This window comes from Cryptotermes secundus, unplaced genomic scaffold, assembly GCF_002891405.2.
Source record: "Cryptotermes secundus unplaced genomic scaffold, Csec_1.0 scaffold295, whole genome shotgun sequence".
Classification (NCBI taxonomy): Eukaryota; Metazoa; Arthropoda; class Insecta; order Blattodea; family Kalotermitidae; genus Cryptotermes; species Cryptotermes secundus.
In genome coordinates this window covers 371,918-390,471 of record NW_019729213.1, presented here as the reverse complement: position 1 = coordinate 390,471, position 18,554 = coordinate 371,918, and the positions used below count along the sequence as shown (strand labels likewise).

General features: G+C 39.7%; 2 protein-coding genes across 5 annotated transcripts in view; one reads left to right on the top strand and one right to left on the bottom strand.

Moving 5' to 3' along the window:
* The window catches only part of LOC111865399 (xenotropic and polytropic retrovirus receptor 1), a 41,501-nt gene extending 35,262 nt beyond the window's left edge, over positions 1-6,239 (bottom strand). For 3 of the 4 annotated variants that reach the window (XM_023853389.2, XM_023853387.2, XM_023853388.2), the window contains exon 1: positions 5,927-6,238. The gene's annotated coding sequence lies outside the window, so the exon portion shown is untranslated. Of the gene's footprint in view, positions 1-5,926 lie in introns of all 4 variants that reach the window. The other variant, XM_033751807.1, reaches the window with a different exon arrangement.
* Positions 1,066-17,385, top strand: LOC111865400 (phytanoyl-CoA dioxygenase domain-containing protein 1). The gene is made up of 5 exons (XM_023853390.2): positions 1,066-1,171; positions 11,172-11,315; positions 11,958-12,222; positions 14,890-15,135; positions 15,965-17,385. The coding sequence occupies exons 1-5, from the start codon at positions 1,148-1,150 to the stop codon at positions 16,138-16,140; spliced, it is 855 nt and encodes a 284-aa protein (XP_023709158.1). The 5' UTR covers positions 1,066-1,147; the 3' UTR covers positions 16,141-17,385.
* Positions 17,386-18,554: the final 1,169 nt, after the last annotated feature.

Here is an 18,554-nt window from a genome sequence, read left to right as displayed (position 1 = left end):
CCACCTACCAGATTACACGGTGTTATAACCCAGAAGACCATAATATCAATTTTCACGTCCGCCATTACCTCAAAAACCATAAACTCACCAGTCACATTTATTCACTAAAACTGAAGTGAATCATATATTTACCCTCGATAGTAAGTAAAGTTATCCCTGTGCTTACATAACTAAGCACTACACCATGATGGCGTGTGGGGGAGCGGATGTATAGATCCAAATTTTCTTGACCTCGGCACTAGTTTGAAGTGAGTGGTCGGCTTCACGCCCTGGCTGCTTTACCACCGTAGGAAGAGCCCCACGTACCAGTTGGATAGGAGGTTGGGTAGACCCCAGAGTCGGTCTGGGCGACGTGCAGAAGAGAAAATTATTGACCCCATCGGGACTCGAAGTCATCCAACCCGTAGCCAGTCGCTATACCGACTATGCTATCCCGGCACCTTACCCTTGATAATACGGCTCAAAAATGTTTTATCGGACACTTTTAGACTTGCATTGGCGAAGAATTTGATAAGAACCTCGCCGTGCAGGGAAAGTGCCTACAAATACGTTTTGGGCGTGTTCTCCTATAACCATTTTACTCTTCGCTACCTCGTGAAGGAACAATTCCATGGTCCACCCTGTTTCCTGTCCTATTGGTACCGCGGGTAAAGCCTCCGGAGCATTAAGCTGGCCATTCTATTTCATTTGCGTCACGGTTAACGTGTTTAATTTATTTGTGACGTTAATACCGCAGATTATAAAGTGTCGAACAATTCGAATGTTGGTAAGTAGTGAATTCGAAAGGATGTGGAAGGAGGCGGTCGTAGCATATTGTAAGGTACTATCCCGGTATTTGATTGGAGGGACTACGAAAAAGCACGTAAACGCTAGTCGCCAAGGTTTTCTTTATGGACACAAAATAGGCAATGCCCGAACAGTGTTTTTTTTTTATATTATATGACGTAATGAAACACGGCAATAGACAAGAAATCATTTGGCGTCATTATTGTTTTGGAATGGTGACGACGCGAGCGCAAATCATTATTAATAGAAGTGTGTGTGTGTGTGTGTGTCTGCACTTCCGGCGTCACGGCGTGCGGGAGCCAGTCTTCTCAGCATGCGTTGGCGCTCTGCAGTAACAGCTTGGTGACCAGACAGTGTGGACATGCTTGACGGGGTGGTCAACAAGGTGAGTGAGTGAAATGGCGGGTCAAGCTGACAGTTCATCCATTCACAGTGAGTGTCAGGACAGTAACGTTTGTGATGTTTGGCAGAACTGACGGTTTCTATACCATTAATTCTCATTAGATTTCAGTATCGTATGCAGGAATTCAGTTCGGGAGTGAATGATTATATCATCTGGGATATAAAGCAGTGTAGTCCCCTGAAAATAAACCGACGTTTCGTAGGAACATGTCTCCTCCATCAGCAGATAAAATTCTTCATAACCACTGCTGTGAGAACTTTAATCCTATAATTTTGGAAGCGTTTAGAAAAGTAAACAAAAATTACACGTCTATTTTTTTACGTTGGTGGAGATTTATATTGTAGTCTTCTAGAATGTGACACCGTGCGGTCTGGTAAGTGATTATTAAGTTTTCTACTCTTGAATTAATACGTTCCTCTGCAACGGTGGTAACCGCCTGCTAAAATACACGGTGTCACAAACCCAGACGGCAATATTATGAAAGGCCACATGCTCTGTTAACTACTAAATAACATGGCGCATGTAGTCTTTCAGAAGCTAGTAGTCACTCAGCGAGTCCAGAAGTTCTCCGAAAATGCTACAACCCGAAAGCTGATTACTGTGTTCACAAAAGCCTTCGAGTCCTGGTAAGGTCAACAATTTTCACTTCTCCATGTGGTCCAGACTGGCTCTGGGGTCCACCCAACCTAGTATACAATGGGTACCGTGGGCTCTTTCCCCGGGGGGTAAAGCGGCTGGGGCGTGAAGCTGACCACTCGCTTCTAACTAGTGCTGAGGTCAAGAAAATGTGGATCTATACATCCACTCTCCCATACGCCTTCATGGAATAGTGCTTAATTAGTTAAGCACAGGGACAAATTTATCTTTTAGTGGATTAAGTACCTTTGAAAATGTGACGAACTTCAAATGTCAGAAAACGACAATGGTTTCCTAGATTTCCTTACCGTACAATTTCCGCGATTGTTGTTTTATATGTAAGTGTGCTGATCACTAGCTTTTCGTAATGAGACGGTTAATAACAGCATTTCAACTGAATAATGAAGATTTCCGGAACTTACCATTCTTATAATTTCGTCATAAACTGTCTATATTCGTTGTTGTTATTCCAAGATATCTGAATTTTCACGCCTTTCGAAATGATTTATTTTATATATTATGATTTCTTCTTATTTTTATTACATGTTATATCTAAATATTTACTTACCTACAGAAAGCAGCAAAACAGAAGGACGCGAAAGAAAGTTAGGAAAATATTGCAACAGATTGAGGGAAACAAAATTGAAAATGTGAAACTGGACTTAAGTGACAAAGATATTGGGTTTTCGGACTTTATCCATCGTCCCGGTTTTAAGATAACTAAGAAAAAACACGACGTTTCAGAAACTGCATCTGTCCGAAAACCCAATATCTCTGTCAGAATCCTATAGTAACTACTTGGACTTAAGTGGCTCAGGATAGTGTCTAATGGCGGACAACTTTGAACCAGATACCCGGATTTAATTACGAGAGTAATTATGTAGCTATGAAATGACTCTACCCTTCATTTTTGGGTCCACATAACAGTTTCTTTAGAAGATTTATTAAAATTTTTTTTTCTTTTAATTTATCTAACAGTTTGAGGGTAATATGAAGGCCAGGCTGGCCGCCAAAAATCTCTTGCGGTGTGCCACTGAATAATCCGACTCCATGAGTCATGCTTCAAGTAGGAATGTCATTGTGTAATGCAGCAACCTAAATATAACGCTCTGTTAATTCTAGCATAAATAGGATTTTGAGTGCACATCCACCGAAGTCCAAAATTATAAAACTCACAGATGAAAATAACTCGGTAGTTAAGCGCATGGTGACAGTTGTGGGAGGTGGAAGCAACCAGCAAAGAAAGATGCAAGATTCCTCACACAGAAGTTCGGTCCAAACTGCATAACGCAACGGTTCTCAAATCTAATTTGCTTGGTACCCCCCTAAAAACAGCGCGAATCCCGCGTGTAAACAAACCTTGGGAAATGCAGATCTATGTTTTAATGCTTTATAACGTAGGTGAACAATGGTTACCTTTATATCTGTCATATGTACACGGTTATCAAGGTAGATTCAAAACAAAAATAACGACCACAGGTAACTGTTATGTATGGGAATGTCGAAATTGACTCAGGGGGAGCTATGACGCAGGAGTACTGGTACCACATTTTGAGAGACGGTTCTACAGAGTAAATGGCTGTTGAAGAAGTTTTCAGTTATATTCATTTATGAAAATCATCGAGTGGAATTTCGTGTATAAGAACATTTCCACCTCAGAAGACGAAATAATTACATTTAGAAGGGGAAAACCCTTTATGAGCAATACCGTTTTATAATACAAATATTACGTACTTCAACAAGTGAGGAATTTCGGTTTGTACTCATATTTAAGCTGCAGGAGAGCCTACGACAGATGTAATGATAATACTAACTAGGCTTCAAGGCCGCGCCATAGCTGAAATGTTTAGTCGCTGGCTTCCCACAGCGGCGGCCCGGGTTCCAGCCCAGGTCTGGTCAAGTGGGATTTGTGGTGGACATGGTGGCTCTGGATCAGGTTTTCTCCCAGTACTTCGGTTTCCCCTGCCAATCTTCATTCCACCAAATTCTTCATCATCATACTCACCCGGGGCAGGTACAATATGCCGATCAGTAGCCGCCGTGCCGAGTGGACCCAGCTGGATTCCACCCCCCCCCCCACTAAGCGAATTAAAAAAGAACTAGGCTTCAGCATTTCTGTGGAACTACTTACAGCAGTATAAAGGTGAAAAAATAGGGTAAATTTGGCGTTCTGCAAGCACCGCGCAATGAAGACGTACGGGAGAGTGGAGGTACAGCTCCACCCTTCTTGACCTCGGTATCAGATGGAGGTGAGTGGTTAGTTTCACGCCATGACCGCTTTACACCAAGAGAAATAGCCCCCGGCACCCACTGGTGAGGAGGGTAGACAGGCCTCAGAGCCAGCGTGAGCTGTGTGTAGTGGAGAAAATCTCTTGCCCTTGTCGGATATGGGACCACAGTCGTCCATTCAGAAGGTCTCCCTTATGCTGCCCTGCTTCTTTCTTTATGACGACCCTCTGTTGATACAGCATTTAGCTCACTGCGACGTACAGATCTTGTTAAAACACCACGACCCTACACGTATTGAACTTAGTAAGTTATAACATTGATCAGCGCTTTCAAAAAAGTCATATCGTTGAATTAACATAATAATGGAGAAAGTGAGAACCGGAACAGCTAAGTCAGTACAGCGATGGGTCATGGGCTGGAATGACAGGGTTAGATTCCCGGCAGGGCAAGAGATTCTTCTCTGCCCCACAGCGTCCAGACTGGCTCTGGGACCCACCCAGCCTCCTAGGCAGTGGGTGTCGGGACCTCTTTCTTTGGACGTAAAGCAGCAGGGGCATGAAGCTGACCACTCACCTCCAACTAGAGTCGAGATCAAGAATACGTGAATCTGTTTCCCCACACGTCTTCATGGCGTGGTGCTGAATTAATTAAGAAAAGGACCAGCTCCATCTCTAATGGAGAAAACGATCGCTCATCGCTGTAACTTGCATCTTCAGCGAACATTGTACGTTTAGGTACCCTTTTAATTTTAACGCGACTGTACTCACATGGAACTTTGCACCACATACGATGTAGACAGAAGCGGAAAAGAGATAGTGTACACAGCAATTAATCAGTGTTATACAAAGCTCGTTAAGAGTCTCGAAAGGCTCCGTACTTGCAAGCAAAGAGGCTCTCAAACTACACAACAGAACGCTGTTTCTGTCGTTCCTGCGCTCAAAACATCTCTGATGTTATCNGCTGGTTGCGATTTTGAACCCATTCGTATAGGGAAGAAAAGGGAGTATTATCTCTTTATTTTCATGGAATTTACGTACCACATCTTCGCTGTTTCAATTTTGAGTTCTTTTTGTTTTCTTTTTGCAATTCCAGTGTAACTCTATGTCAAATAATGGGAGAAACAATAATTCGGTATCCAAAATTAATTCATTATTCAAATGGTCACAACTTTACGCAGCTGTTGGTAAAAATGCAAGTCGAAACATGTCTTCGCTAATTTCTGGTTTACTTTTTCAACTGCTTGGTTTTAACAGAGTAGAAGCGAAAGATGTGTGCGGCAAAGAGGCCGGAGTGTAAAGCTCACCACTCACCTCCATCTATTGATGTCAAGATTGGTGGGGCTATATCTACACTCCCCCACTATGTCTTTATGGCGTAGTGCTTAATTAATTAAGCACAGGGATAACTGTGCCTTTTACTTTGTATTATTCTTACGACGCTGTTGAATTTATATATTGCCGTAAGAGAAATACAAGAAGGAAGATTACGGTCTTCTGGAATATGACATCGTGTTGTTTGGTACTACACGTCACATTTCAGAAGACACATTCACCGCCGTTAGAATCTCAGATCTCAGATATTAAACCGATTATAAATGACGAAATAGTAAATATGGGGCTGCAGCCCTGCCTACATTTAACTATCTTTAGTGGTTTTGGCATGAAGAGGCTGACGGAAGTCTAACTCTGTTCAGCGGATCTCTCAGTCAGGATTCAAATAGGCACAAATTACTGGATACGATAGAACTAAGTCGAGTTAACATTGCCTATAAACGCTTGTGTAACAATAAAATGTAAGGAGAAGTCACGCTAGATGCTTCTTTATTAACTCTGCCTGCGATCCAAAACAAAAACATATACCGAGAAGTCTTACCTGAAACGTTACATGTGTGTCAGTTTATTATCCAGTCTTCTCATCGCGTGGAAGTTTCAGAGGAACAGTTTCACTTTCAGTTGCGTTTGAACGATACAGAATATCCTCATCTGCCGCACGTTGAAGTCTCTTCTGAATTATATTTCTGTTTTCATTGCGCCACAGTGCTCCAAGGTCATAAAGAGGCATCTACAGTCATAAACCAACTGCTCATGTTTTACGAGACGGTGCGCAGAACTCGGCAATGAAATGCGTGTCTGAACTGTAGCTTCAGCTGGGAAAGCTTAAATATAATTTGATCCGGTCCGTTAAAAGACTTATGGGTCATTCCATGTGAAATCATCCAGAAAGGTCGCTCACCATTTTTAAAAAAAATTATATTTTGTACACTTATTTATACATATTTTCATACTACAAAAAAATTTTTAAAAAAATTCTAATCCGCTCAGTTCTCTCGGTACAGGCGTTTTTATAATGCGAAAAAACGCGTTTTCGGCTGAAATGGAGGTTTGCGTTATCNCACAGATCTGATACTTTCCCCCTCCCATTGGTTTTTGAAGGTCAAAAATAGCGTTTTTCCCAAAATCGATAGGTAAGTTTCAAGTTTAATTACACCTACAGAAAGTGAGCTGAGTAAAAACTTGTAATAATATGATTTGTAGTCCATATCATGAGGAACAAATAGCGTTTTTATTGGAGTCTGTAGCTTCAATAGTTATCGAGATATGGAAGATAACGCAAACCTCCATTTCAGCCGAAAACGCGTTTTTTCGCATTATAAAAACGCCTGTACCGAGAGAACTGAGCGGATTAGAATTTTTTTAAAAATTTTTTTGTAGTATGAAAATATGTATAAATAAGTGTACAAAATATAATTTTTTTTAAAAATGGTGAGCGACCTTTCTGGATGATTTCACATGGAATGACCCTTATTTCGTTCTATTCAAGATTCTGAAGAGACGACTGACTATATGGCTACCACCGGTTCTGCCAACTTATAAATTTACACAGTGTAACCTAACGTGAATATTAGATTTGAGATAAGATTACGTTCACGTGGAAGTAATTTTTTTTTTAATTCACTTAGTGGGGGGCGGAGTCCAACTGGGTCCACTCGGCACGGCGGCCACTGAATGGCCTATTGTACCTGCCCCAGGTGATTATGATTATGGAGAATTTGGTGGAATGAAGATTGGCAGGGAAACCGAAGTACTGGGAGAAAACCCGCCCCAGCGCCACTTTGTCCACCACAAACCCCACTTGACCAGACCCGGGATCGAACCCGGGCCGCCGCTGTGAGAAGCCAGCGAGTAACCGCTTGAGCTATGGCGCGGCCCCACGTGTATAATGCGTGAGATGGGAAATTGGAACCCGAATGAATGTAAAAATGGCCCTGGGAAGGGAAGAACTTGCCTACTAGAATTATTTTCCCCGATCATTCACGTAATATAAACTGACGCAGAAGACATAATTTAGTTATGTTTTAACATCGTACGATGTTCTCATTAACAGGATCGTCCGTATGGTATGCATCCGCTTCGGACACGGTAATTTTATGTAAGATTTGAGGTTTTCATGGCGGTGATTATGAAGAAAGCAGTCTTCTGGGATGTGGCGCCGTATAGATATTGTGTTAACCAACGTTTCGGAGGAACGTATCTCCTCCATCTTGAGGGTGGAAGAAAAATAAGAAAATCACTGTTAATCGACGTTTCGGAGGAACGTATGGTCTCTATCTTCAGGGTAAAAGAAAATGAAAATGGAGGCGATACGTTCTCCGAAACGTCGGTTAACACAATATCTACACGGCGCCACGTCCAAGAAGACTGCTTCCTTCACTGTAATTTTAGTTTACTGACCATTGAAACACAGAATTTCTTCCAAATAATACATAAAATTGAGTTCGTACCCCTCAGGAAACGCATAATATCTCCTTTACGAAACCAACCGGTTAATACTGTTTGGGAAACAGTCGCTGTTTATTGTGAGAACCACATAAAATACACACGTACACTCTGTGGGCAGAATGCAGAGATTAAATATGTTAAAGCAGGCGGTACATACAGTAACCACTGGGATTTCAAAAGGTTAAATACGATTTTAGTAAGAGAATATGTGGATATTTTTGGTAAGGCTGTCGTTTCGGTATGAACCGGGGGAAAAAAAAATCCAGGATATTAAAATGTCCCTCTGCATTTGATTACAAAATCTGCAGATACTTTGACTTGTCCGATTATTGACCATGCCAGCCAATAACTTATGAACTCCGATATTCTCTGCCGGAATCAGTTGAATACGGCATAAGCGAGTGACTATGGAAATTGCTTTATAGGTAAGTTTTTTAAATTAATTTATTTTAATGTATATACAACTGCCAACTTTAGCGAACAGAGGGTGTCGCGTGGTCAGCGCAACGAATCCCCACGGCCGTTAATCTCGGTTTTCTAATCCGAGGCCGCTATTTCCTTGAAATAGCTCCTCAATTATCCTTACGAGGCTGAGTGGACCCCGATCCAGACCCACTACTTCTCAGAAAATCTGGTAGACCTCTTGATCTGTAGCCAGGAACTCTGACCAGTAGACACTAACTTCGCCGACAAGCGTCGGTAGCTCGGTCGGTATAGTTCGCTTGCGGACTCAAGCCACGGAGTTTGTTTTTTGTATATACAACTTAAAAATGACACCGTAGGGGGTCCCTGAACGTTATTATAACTGAAAACTAAATATCGTACTATGTCCATGAATAACACAGTAATTCGTCACGAACAGTCCCACAAACAATTCATCTTCACAAAGAGAAGTTACTTTTTGTTCTAAACATTCGTTCACGGTAGCTCTACCTGTAATATTTCTTGACGTTCAAATACGCACCAATTCCATTTTCTTAGGATTTGAGGTTCTCATAGTGACGACTATGAAGAGTTCTGTCTTCTGGGATATAACGCTGCGTAGTCGGCTGAAAGTCTACCGACGTTTCGGAGGAACACGTAGCCTCCATTTTCAGGCCCGAAGAATATGCCAAGCAAGAAACCAGCGCGGAAGACAGAACTCTTCCATTGCAATTTCGACCGAAGTTTACAGCGTAATTATACAGCCTCTTACTTTTGTACTTAAAATCTTCGATTGGAAACTTGAGCGGTGACCGGTTATCCTAACTGGGGTTCGCCGCATTTTCATCAATCTCTTGAAAGTGAAGATAATAGCTCAAAGTAAATTACGATCATTTCATCCCACGCACTTCTGAGCCTACCATACATCATCGTCATCGTCAACATGAAATTTATTTCAACGCTTGATAACTTCTGTACGAGTAATTGGCACAGAAATTGTAAACAAAGAGTCATATCAGTTTCTTTCTTGCTGATGGTAAATAAACAAAAATAACCATGCCAACAGTTTGCGATCCGTATTGCTCTCAGCTGGGGAGTTCCTGTAAGTTTCTGGCACATATTTTAAAATCACGGACGCGTTTGACTATTTTTCGTTTATAATAAAAATTCCTCAATCTTTGTGGAATATATTTAGCTACACAAAACTTCAGCATTCTGTACGATGGCGGATGAACATTGTCGTCGAGTTACTGCTGCCTTACATGTGAATAACTTTGTATACGTCACTGCACAGATTACATAACACGGAAGTATAATGACAAGGTTGAATCTTTCTTTCCTCATATTTCATCTCCGAAATTATTTAGATGAAATTTGAAAATGAGCTCCAAACAAAAAAATTATTAGTTTAATTCGGTTTTGAAGCACACAAATCAGATATAATAGCGTACGCTTATTCAAAATTTAACTTCCTTCAAATTTCACATAAAAGAAATCATGCAATGTAGATCCGATTTAACATCTAAAACTCGTATTTCAAATAATTGTTTATTTATGAAACAGGCAAGGAAAGATAAAGTCTATCAAGTGAGATATGCTTTGTAGCAACAGATCTCTTTTTTCCTGTAATAAAAGCACATCAAATCAAAGAAGTAAAAGAATAAAGAATACTTTTCTAAATGGACGAATTCGGTTAAAATATGCCCTTAAAATTCCGTTTTTAATATTATTTTCTGGTTGAAATATGAAAGAGAATCCATTCATATATCGTAAGTTGAATTATGTCAAACTTTTTATATATTTGGCATCTTAACTGGTATGTCATGTAAAGTGACCTGACATTGACCAGTTGGCCAAGTTCACTATTGAATTAACTTGTAACAAATTTGGAAACTTGCCACCAGGAGGTGACAGAGTGACTTAAATACTGACTATAAATACAAGTTATATGCATCTTTTGTGGCCACGTAAATTCCGTTTTACAAACTTCTGTAAAACAAATTCCATGGGGCATACCTGGGGATCCAAATGACTTTTTCCTAGACAGGATGGCCAGTTTTACGCGGGGGAGTCACAAAATTTGCTTACAAACGTACGTTCAACCCGTTTAAGACAAATTTCGCTGATAAGCTATGAGTTAAACAATAACTGAAAAAAAAAACCTCAAAGTTTGCCATTAATATTTGGCATATTTCCTCCATTCTTCCGAAAATCCAGGGTGCCAAATGCCTGATTCCCCTCCCTATTCTGGCATCCACGAAAAAAAAAAAAATCGTTCAGCTGTCAAGAAATCTCCCTTTCCCTTCTGAAGCCCGAAACCTGTGCCCCATGCTACCCCTGAATAGTTCATCGGATTTTATGCATATTCGATATTTAGGAGTTCATCCAACACACATCAGTGCTAGAGGGATATGAATATTCTAGCTCCAGAAATAGGGGCCCCTCAGATGGGCCCCAGAAAACAGAACTGTCTTTTTTCAAAAACGGCCCAAACGATTTTGATTGAATTTCTGTAATTTATGGAGGCGATCTCGCTAAATGAAACTATATAGGTGGGATCTTCAGGATGATAACACTATGCCCTCTTACAGCCCAAACATTTGGCGGGAAAGCACCATATAAGAACAACCCTTATTTTGCCGAGTAAATCAGAAAAAGTTTTCTTTTCCCCAAATTAAACATTATTAGGATTAGCAAACAGAACTCTTTATCTTCTTCATAATTATTGTTAAGGATCCGAAAATGAGGTGACCCATCTTTTTGTAAGCAATATAAAAAAAAAAAACATGCTTTATATTTAGGCTAACATGTTATGCAAAAAGTTTGCACTGATTTTTACATAAGCTGTATTATGGACTAAGCCCAAAAATGTCCCAGCACATATTTACAGTAATTATATACTGTCTTCTTTTCAGTTCATTCAAGATGGTTATGTGGTGCTGGATGATTTCCTGACAGCTAATGAGGTAGAGGAGTTAAGGAAAGCTGGAGATGAGCTCATCCAGAACATCCCTGAGGAATCTCACAGAGCTGTGTTCAGTACCACAGATGCTCAACAGGTAGTGAAGTACAGACTGTTTACTCAAATATAGAAGTATCCATTCTTCATCTGCGATGTAGCTGTTTCCCTTGTCAATACCATAACATGCAGTAGTAAAACTTTAAAGGATGATGATTTACCTTCTTTCTAACCTCCATGCACCAGCAAGATGAGTGGGCACTGCATGGAAATCTTTAGAACCAAAAATATTTCTTTCTCCCCATAAAACATGTAGTCTCATATATATCAGATTTACATATTCAGTAAGTCTTACTTAGCTGGAAAAAGAATCTTGAAATATTTTCACGTTCGGTGTACAGTTAATGAGATTTTAAAAAAGCCAGGTAGTTCTTATAATAAAGAGACAATTACACTAATAAATTCAAAGAAAAGTCGTTTTGCCACATATAGTTTCATAAATATAGCACATAACAATTTCATAAAAAGCCATTAATTTTGCCTGAAAAGAACACCTCAAAATTAGAAAACTGTACGCTTGAAACATGAATAAAAGTATGGCCTCCAATGGCTATGAAAGGGGGAGAATGATTTTCACTCTCAAATGGGACACTGTTTCTTCTCATTTGTCTTCTTTAGGCAATTATGATCAAATTAAGAATAAGCCATACACTACATTGTGATTATGTTTCTTTGTTTACAGAGCAAAGACAAATACTTCCTGGGGAGCAGTGACAAAGTGAGTTACTTCTTTGAGGCTGATGCAGTGGATGAGAATGGCAAGCTACTGGTGGAATCCAAAATAGCACTCAATAAAGTAGGCCATGCTCTGCACTGGTTAAACCCCACCTTCAAGAAACACACATTTTCTGAGAAAGTGAAAGAAACTTGTTTCCAGCTAGGACTTGTGGAGCCTGTTATTGTACAGAGCATGTATATCTTTAAAAATCCTGGTGTTGGCAGTGAAGGTATGGACCAACATGAACATTCTCACTTTCAAAATCATACTTATGACAGCGGGTGGCAATCCTGCTTTGTATTTGGGAAGTTGTTAGTTTGTGCCTTGGTTTCCCTTGATCCCTTCAGGCAAATATCAATACAGTAATTAGAACAGCTGTAAACGTGTCTTCCTGCATCCTTTCTCCCTCCTTACTATCTGCCAAAGCACGAGGACTCATAAAGGGAAGTACAGGTAAAGTTGAGTAAACTCTATACTTTTACAATAAATTTAGCAGTCAACTTTATGCACCTGAGGGAAGAATTCCTGGTACATTTTATTCATTTATTTAATGGTGCTATCAGTAAACTTAACTGTATAATGTCAGATGATCAGTGAGTGATGAATTGGAAAGGGTGTGGAAGGAAGAGGTCACAACATAATTTCAGATGCTATCCCAGAATTTGCCTAGAGGGACTGAAGAAAATCACAAAATACTTGTCAGGATAGCCAGTGTCCCAGCCAAAATTAAAATTTGGCGCCTCCCAAATAAAATCAGTAGCATTACTATTAAAAAAAACTTGCTTGGTTTCCTGGTACACATTTTATAGGAGACCTGGTGGGCTACAGATCTTCTGGACAAGGTGTAGACAAACATTCCCTTAACAGAAAATTGAACTACTCAGCTACAACTTAGCATTTCCAATCATGCCATTTTTAATTTGACCCTGCTTCATATATGAAGTTAAGTTTCTACAGTTGACACAGTATCATTAAAACACATTTCTTCTATGAATATATCTCAAGCATTCCAATTAGAACAACGGTCGTCCAGGTGGCAGGTGACATTCTACCCATCTATCTTGGTTTGTATGTATTGTAGGTAAGAATATGATGATGCATATTCTTCATTGGTGTACAAAGACTGGTTCACAGTGACAGCAACTGCACTGCTGTACAATCTCTCCCATTCCCAGCATTCTCAAAATACCTCAATTAAGTGTGTTTGAAGTTGAATCCCTGGCATTTGCCTGGAGCGAGGGAAAATTCAAAATATCCCAAGTCAGGAAAGCTGACAGCATGAAAGATCTGAACCAGGTAAATAAAAAATAAAAGCCAAATGGCCTGCTACTCAGGTATTTTCACTAACTTGTAAAATTAATTCATAACAACTAGACTTAACAGAATGTATCTGTATGTCCTCTTCACAACAAAACACCTCAGTCTAGTGATCATACTCCTACTTATGTGGGAGACTTTGCACTCAAATCTTGACCTGGACACTAGTTATCTTGAGATTTATTTTTGTGGTTTTCTTCACATCACCCAAGCAAATGCTAGCACAGTTTCTCAAACTAGGCCATGACCACTTCCACATCCTTTCTAAATCATCAATTATCATCTGGTGCTGATAGTAACATTAAATAAACCATAATCAATAAAACATCATCTATGAAGAAATGCACATATAGTTCAAAGGACTGTTAAGTAAAACTGTGTATACAAAATTGAAACAATGGCCATTACTTGCAGGATTTAATCCTAGTTTCTGTATACACAATAGGAATTGGGATAGTTCCGTCAGTATAGTAACAGGCTATGGGATGGATGACCAGGTTTCAATTCCTGGCAGGGGAGATTTTCACTTCTCCATAGCATTCAGACTGGCTCTGGAGCCCACTCAGCCTCCTATCCAAAGGGTGCCAGGGGCACTTTCCCTAGTGGTAAGGCAGCTGGGGCTTGAAGCTTACCGCTAAACTCTATCTAATGCTGAGGTCAATCATAGTGGAACTATACCTCCACTTCCCCATATATCTTCATGACACAGCATCTAATTAACTAATGTACACACAGTGTTCCCTTTCAGTAAAAGGAAATGAAGCATCCAGTCACATTGAAGAGAGCGAACATGCCTGAAGAATTGTGTGTTGCTCACAAATTGTTTGTTGATCTTTTTGTAATCAATCTGTCCTTCAAACTCCAGTTCTGAAAGCTTCTCACAAAGCAACATGATCCAGGACATAACCAATGCAAGAATGAATACATTAAGTGTCTTAGATTCTCGTTTCTGAAACCAACTTCATATGTTTTGAAGAACTTGCATTCAGATAACCAAGCTTAATGCTTAAAACTTTAGTTTCTGTATATATACAAGTCATACTGTCATGTGATTGACTACAATCAGGGTTTGGATTGGTAATCTGATTTACTGAACACTTACGGAATGTAACTAGAGATAGCTATAGCGCTAACAGTAATTCACACACTCTACAATTCACTACATGTACAAAGTCTTCTAAGTTTGCTGTACCTTCATGGGTTGTCGCCTAGCAACAGCTTCCAACACTGTAACTTCCTCAGCTGCTTCCATGTTCAAGTCCTTACTGGCTGGCGACTGTCTCACAACTAACTTAACTTCAGACTTGTACTGCTTCTATCACCTCGGCATGGACCACATAGAAAACATGGCTACCAGTGTTCTTTTATTGTTGTCACATAACCGTCGCATGGACTGTGTAGAAAATACTGCTTACCAGTTAGTCCATTACTGCGTGTTGGGAATTTGATGCCTAGAAACAGGCATTGTTTACAGAGACAATACTTAGCAACGGGTCTACATGCTATAATATTATTAAATATTCAGTTTGATTAATGAAGTTACTAATAAGAGCACAACTTGTAAATATCTTTTTTGCAGTTATACCTCACCAAGACGCTACTTTCCTGCACACAGATCCTGTAAAGTTGGTGGGGTTTTGGATAGCTCTTGAAGATGCAACTTTAGAAAATGGATGCCTGTGGTTTGCTCCTGGATCTCATAAGAGTGGTGTGCACCGGCGCTTCATTCGGAATCCAAATCCTAACTCTGAACAACTGCTGATATACGATGCACCAGCGCCTTGCTATCCAATATCTAACTTCCAGCCAGTCCCTGTTAATAAAGGTAAGATTTTTTCAAACCTAACATACCAAAATCTGTAACTGATGTATGGAGAGGCAGATAATAACAATAACAAATATTTGGATTCCTGGTTGGAACACTGAAATACTGTTTTATCATCATGTCCAGAACAAATCTGGATCACATGCAGCACTCTATATAATGAGTACTTGGGACCCTTTCCTAACGGGGTAAAGGAAGCCAGACTGTTAAACTCAGAAATAATCTCCATCAACAGCTCTGAAGTATGATTTATAATATCAGAAGTCAGAAAGATAAAGCCAATGTTTCTCTTCTTGTCATCAACATTTCAGGGGCATGCGATAGCACAGATGGTTGAGGCACTATGCTACAAGCCAGAAGGTTGCAGGTTCAGGTCCTGATGAGGTGGATTTTTTCAATTTAGCCAATCATTCCAGCCACACTATGGACCTGGGGTTGGCAGCGCCTCTCACAGAAATGAGTACCAGGAATCCTGGCACATAGGGCTGACAACCTTACTGCCAACTATGAACCAAATGTCTACAGAAAATGTGGGAGCCTCGACATCTCACAACCCTATAGACCTTCACTGCCTGTTACAGGGATAGCTGTACTTTTTTAACATTTTGTCATCAACATTTCAGAGGAATTTGCTACTTCCATATTCAGGGTACAAGAGAAGTCTCTTGTACCCTGATGATGGAGGCAGTAGGTTCATCCAGAATGCTGGTTAACTATCTACCAGGCTACATGGCATCACATTCACAGTCACTGCCATGAGAACCTCAAATCTCACACGATTCATGTTACTGCTTGCAATTGCAATAACACTATTAACAATAAATTTCAGGTGCGTGTGTGCTGATCCATGGCCAGGTGGTCCACCGTAGCAACACAAACAAATCAGGAAATTCTCGACATGCATACACATTTCATGTGGTAGACATGCATGGAACTACTTATTCACCTGATAACTGGCTGCAACCAAGTCCTGATCAGCCGTTTCCACAAGTCTACAAGAACTGAAAAACATCAAAGCATAGTGCTACAGCAAAGCTACTTGAAGAAATATTTCCCATTGTTTATAGAAATGAAATCATCAGAAACAAATGTTATCAAATAAAAAGTATGGAACTAATATGTATGTGATTTTTCCTTGAGAGATAAGGAACGGAGAGTTGACAACATTCAGACTGGAGAGAAGAAAAGGGACACAGCATGTGACAAAGTAATTGCCAAATATTTTATCTGTCATAAGGCACCACTAGATATATGTCCTTGCTGTATATTTTCTCAGTCAGTAGGAAACACACAAATGTACACTCAGTAATTGTGATGTGGTATATTCCTGATTAAATCCAAATGAGCATACGATTGACTTTTCATTCAAGTACACCCATGTTCACTACCAAATACAACTTTAAATTCCCTGATGTTCTAAAATAATATTTTATTTACTTCATGCTACATGTTTCATTTGTTTCTAAAAATTTTCTGGGGTAAATGCCATAATATTTTTAAACAGAATCCATACATTAGAAAAATGATGTACTCCTGAAGATGTCTGAAAAAAATAGATGAAACATGTACAGTGAAGTAAGTACAGTAAAATTTTACAGCATCAAAGTATTGTAAGTTGTACCTGATGAACAAAGGTGTTAATTATAAGCAACACAAAGGTATACTGTACATATATCTTTCCTCACAGTATAATCAAATCAGTTGATTCTAACATCTATGACTAACACCTTGATCATTACATTAGTTAAGTCCTCCATTCATCATTCAATTTACAAATGTTTATTTCTTCAGTAGTTCAAATGTTGTACAATAGCATCTTCTCAAATATCTGAGGAATTTAAATAAATACTAACTGCACATATGCTAAGTGACTTGTCTTTTGTGGCCATATGTGTTCACTGCTTTCACAGTTCAGTTGGCTATGTAGATTTCAATTTACTGTTTCACTATAGATGTTTGCTTTTCAATTGATTTTTCATAACTAGCTCAGGAACACAGTTACCTGACTGACACAGAGAGTGGGGGGAATGTTTCTTCGGTCACAATTTTTTTAAACTGTGCTCCCACATTCAAAACAAAAAATTAATATCTTATAGTTTAACAATATGGAAATGAAAACAGAAATTGGTATGTACCTGCATATTTAGGTAATAACAGTCTTGAACAATATATATAAAATACAGAAATGTGAAAATCAAAATGGAACTGGCATGTATCTGTACATTTACCAAATAAATATATTGTCACGTGTTGGGTGTATAATGCGACAAATAACTTCACGCCGTATTTGATATAGCGAATTTTATTTCACATTCACACTTATAATCACCCAAATTACAGATTCACAATTACTGCTATCTGCAGTATCACAAATACTACACTCCAAATGCCAGAATACAACTGACTGGTTGCTGGCTAACTCGGAACTAACTCGGAGGTAGCTCGAGGACTAACTGTGAATAGCCTTTGCTGCTCCTTATGTAGCCTTGTTCGGACAATACAGAAAACGGCCACGTAATAGGCACCACTGCTGTCTGGTGCCGTCGTGCTAGCAACGCTGTGTACCGCTGTTACTACCGTCGTCTCTCGCAACCACTGTTTACCCGCGCTGCCTAGCAACCAGGATGCTGGGACTCGGCTAACTTCGGCTGGCGGGGGGGAGGGGCGTCATCCACAGCTCAACATGTCACAATATCATAGTTGAGCTGTTACAGAAATTTAAGAAAAAAAAAAGTCCCTGTGCTTAAGCACTATACCATGAAGGTGTATGGGGGAGTGGATGTATAGATCCACATTTTCTTGATCTCAGAACTAGCTAGAGGTGAGCGGTCAGCTTCATGCCCCTGTTACAAAAGTATAAAAGAAAATGTTTCTAGATACCTTAAGGTAAAAGGGCTTTTACCTGAAAACGAAGACAGAATCCAGTCTCTGAAATGTTTTAAATAAAAAACAGGATGATGGATAATGTCCAAAAACTTAATAACTGGGTTAGTTTGGTTTGCCACATCAGACCACCATGCATCCATCTGTGCAAGCACTCATTAATGGGGCAGAGCTGTCAGATTTGCGAAGGTTAGGTTAATCAGGTCTGCATAATAGAACACTGTGCATCCCATTGCACATTTGTGCACAGCTTGCTAGGGTGGTGCTATGTTAGGATAGGGTATGTTAGGACCTGTATCAGATCACTGATCATGTACATGGTGTTTATTACTCCAAAATTTTTCAATTATATACAATTTCCCTATCTCTTCAGGATATATTGAGTCTTGCAGCACACATGGGAAGAATTTCAATATTGCATTGACTTACAAAGAGTAATTAATGGAGCATACACTAAACACCTCTAGATAAACTCTGTGAATTTTCAATCTGTTTCAAGTTATTTCATATTTGTATCGGCAACCATCTTGAAAGTG

Excerpts from the sequence above, each read along its gene's own strand:
- LOC111865400 (XM_023853390.2), top strand. The coding sequence starts at position 1,148 with ATGCTTGACGGGGTGGTCAACAAG. Across the intron at positions 11,316-11,957 it reads GTACCACAGATGCTCAACAG|AGCAAAGACAAATACTTCCT; the intron begins GTAGTGAAGTAC and ends CTTTGTTTACAG. Across the intron at positions 12,223-14,889 it reads TCCTGGTGTTGGCAGTGAAG|TTATACCTCACCAAGACGCT; the intron begins GTATGGACCAAC and ends TCTTTTTTGCAG.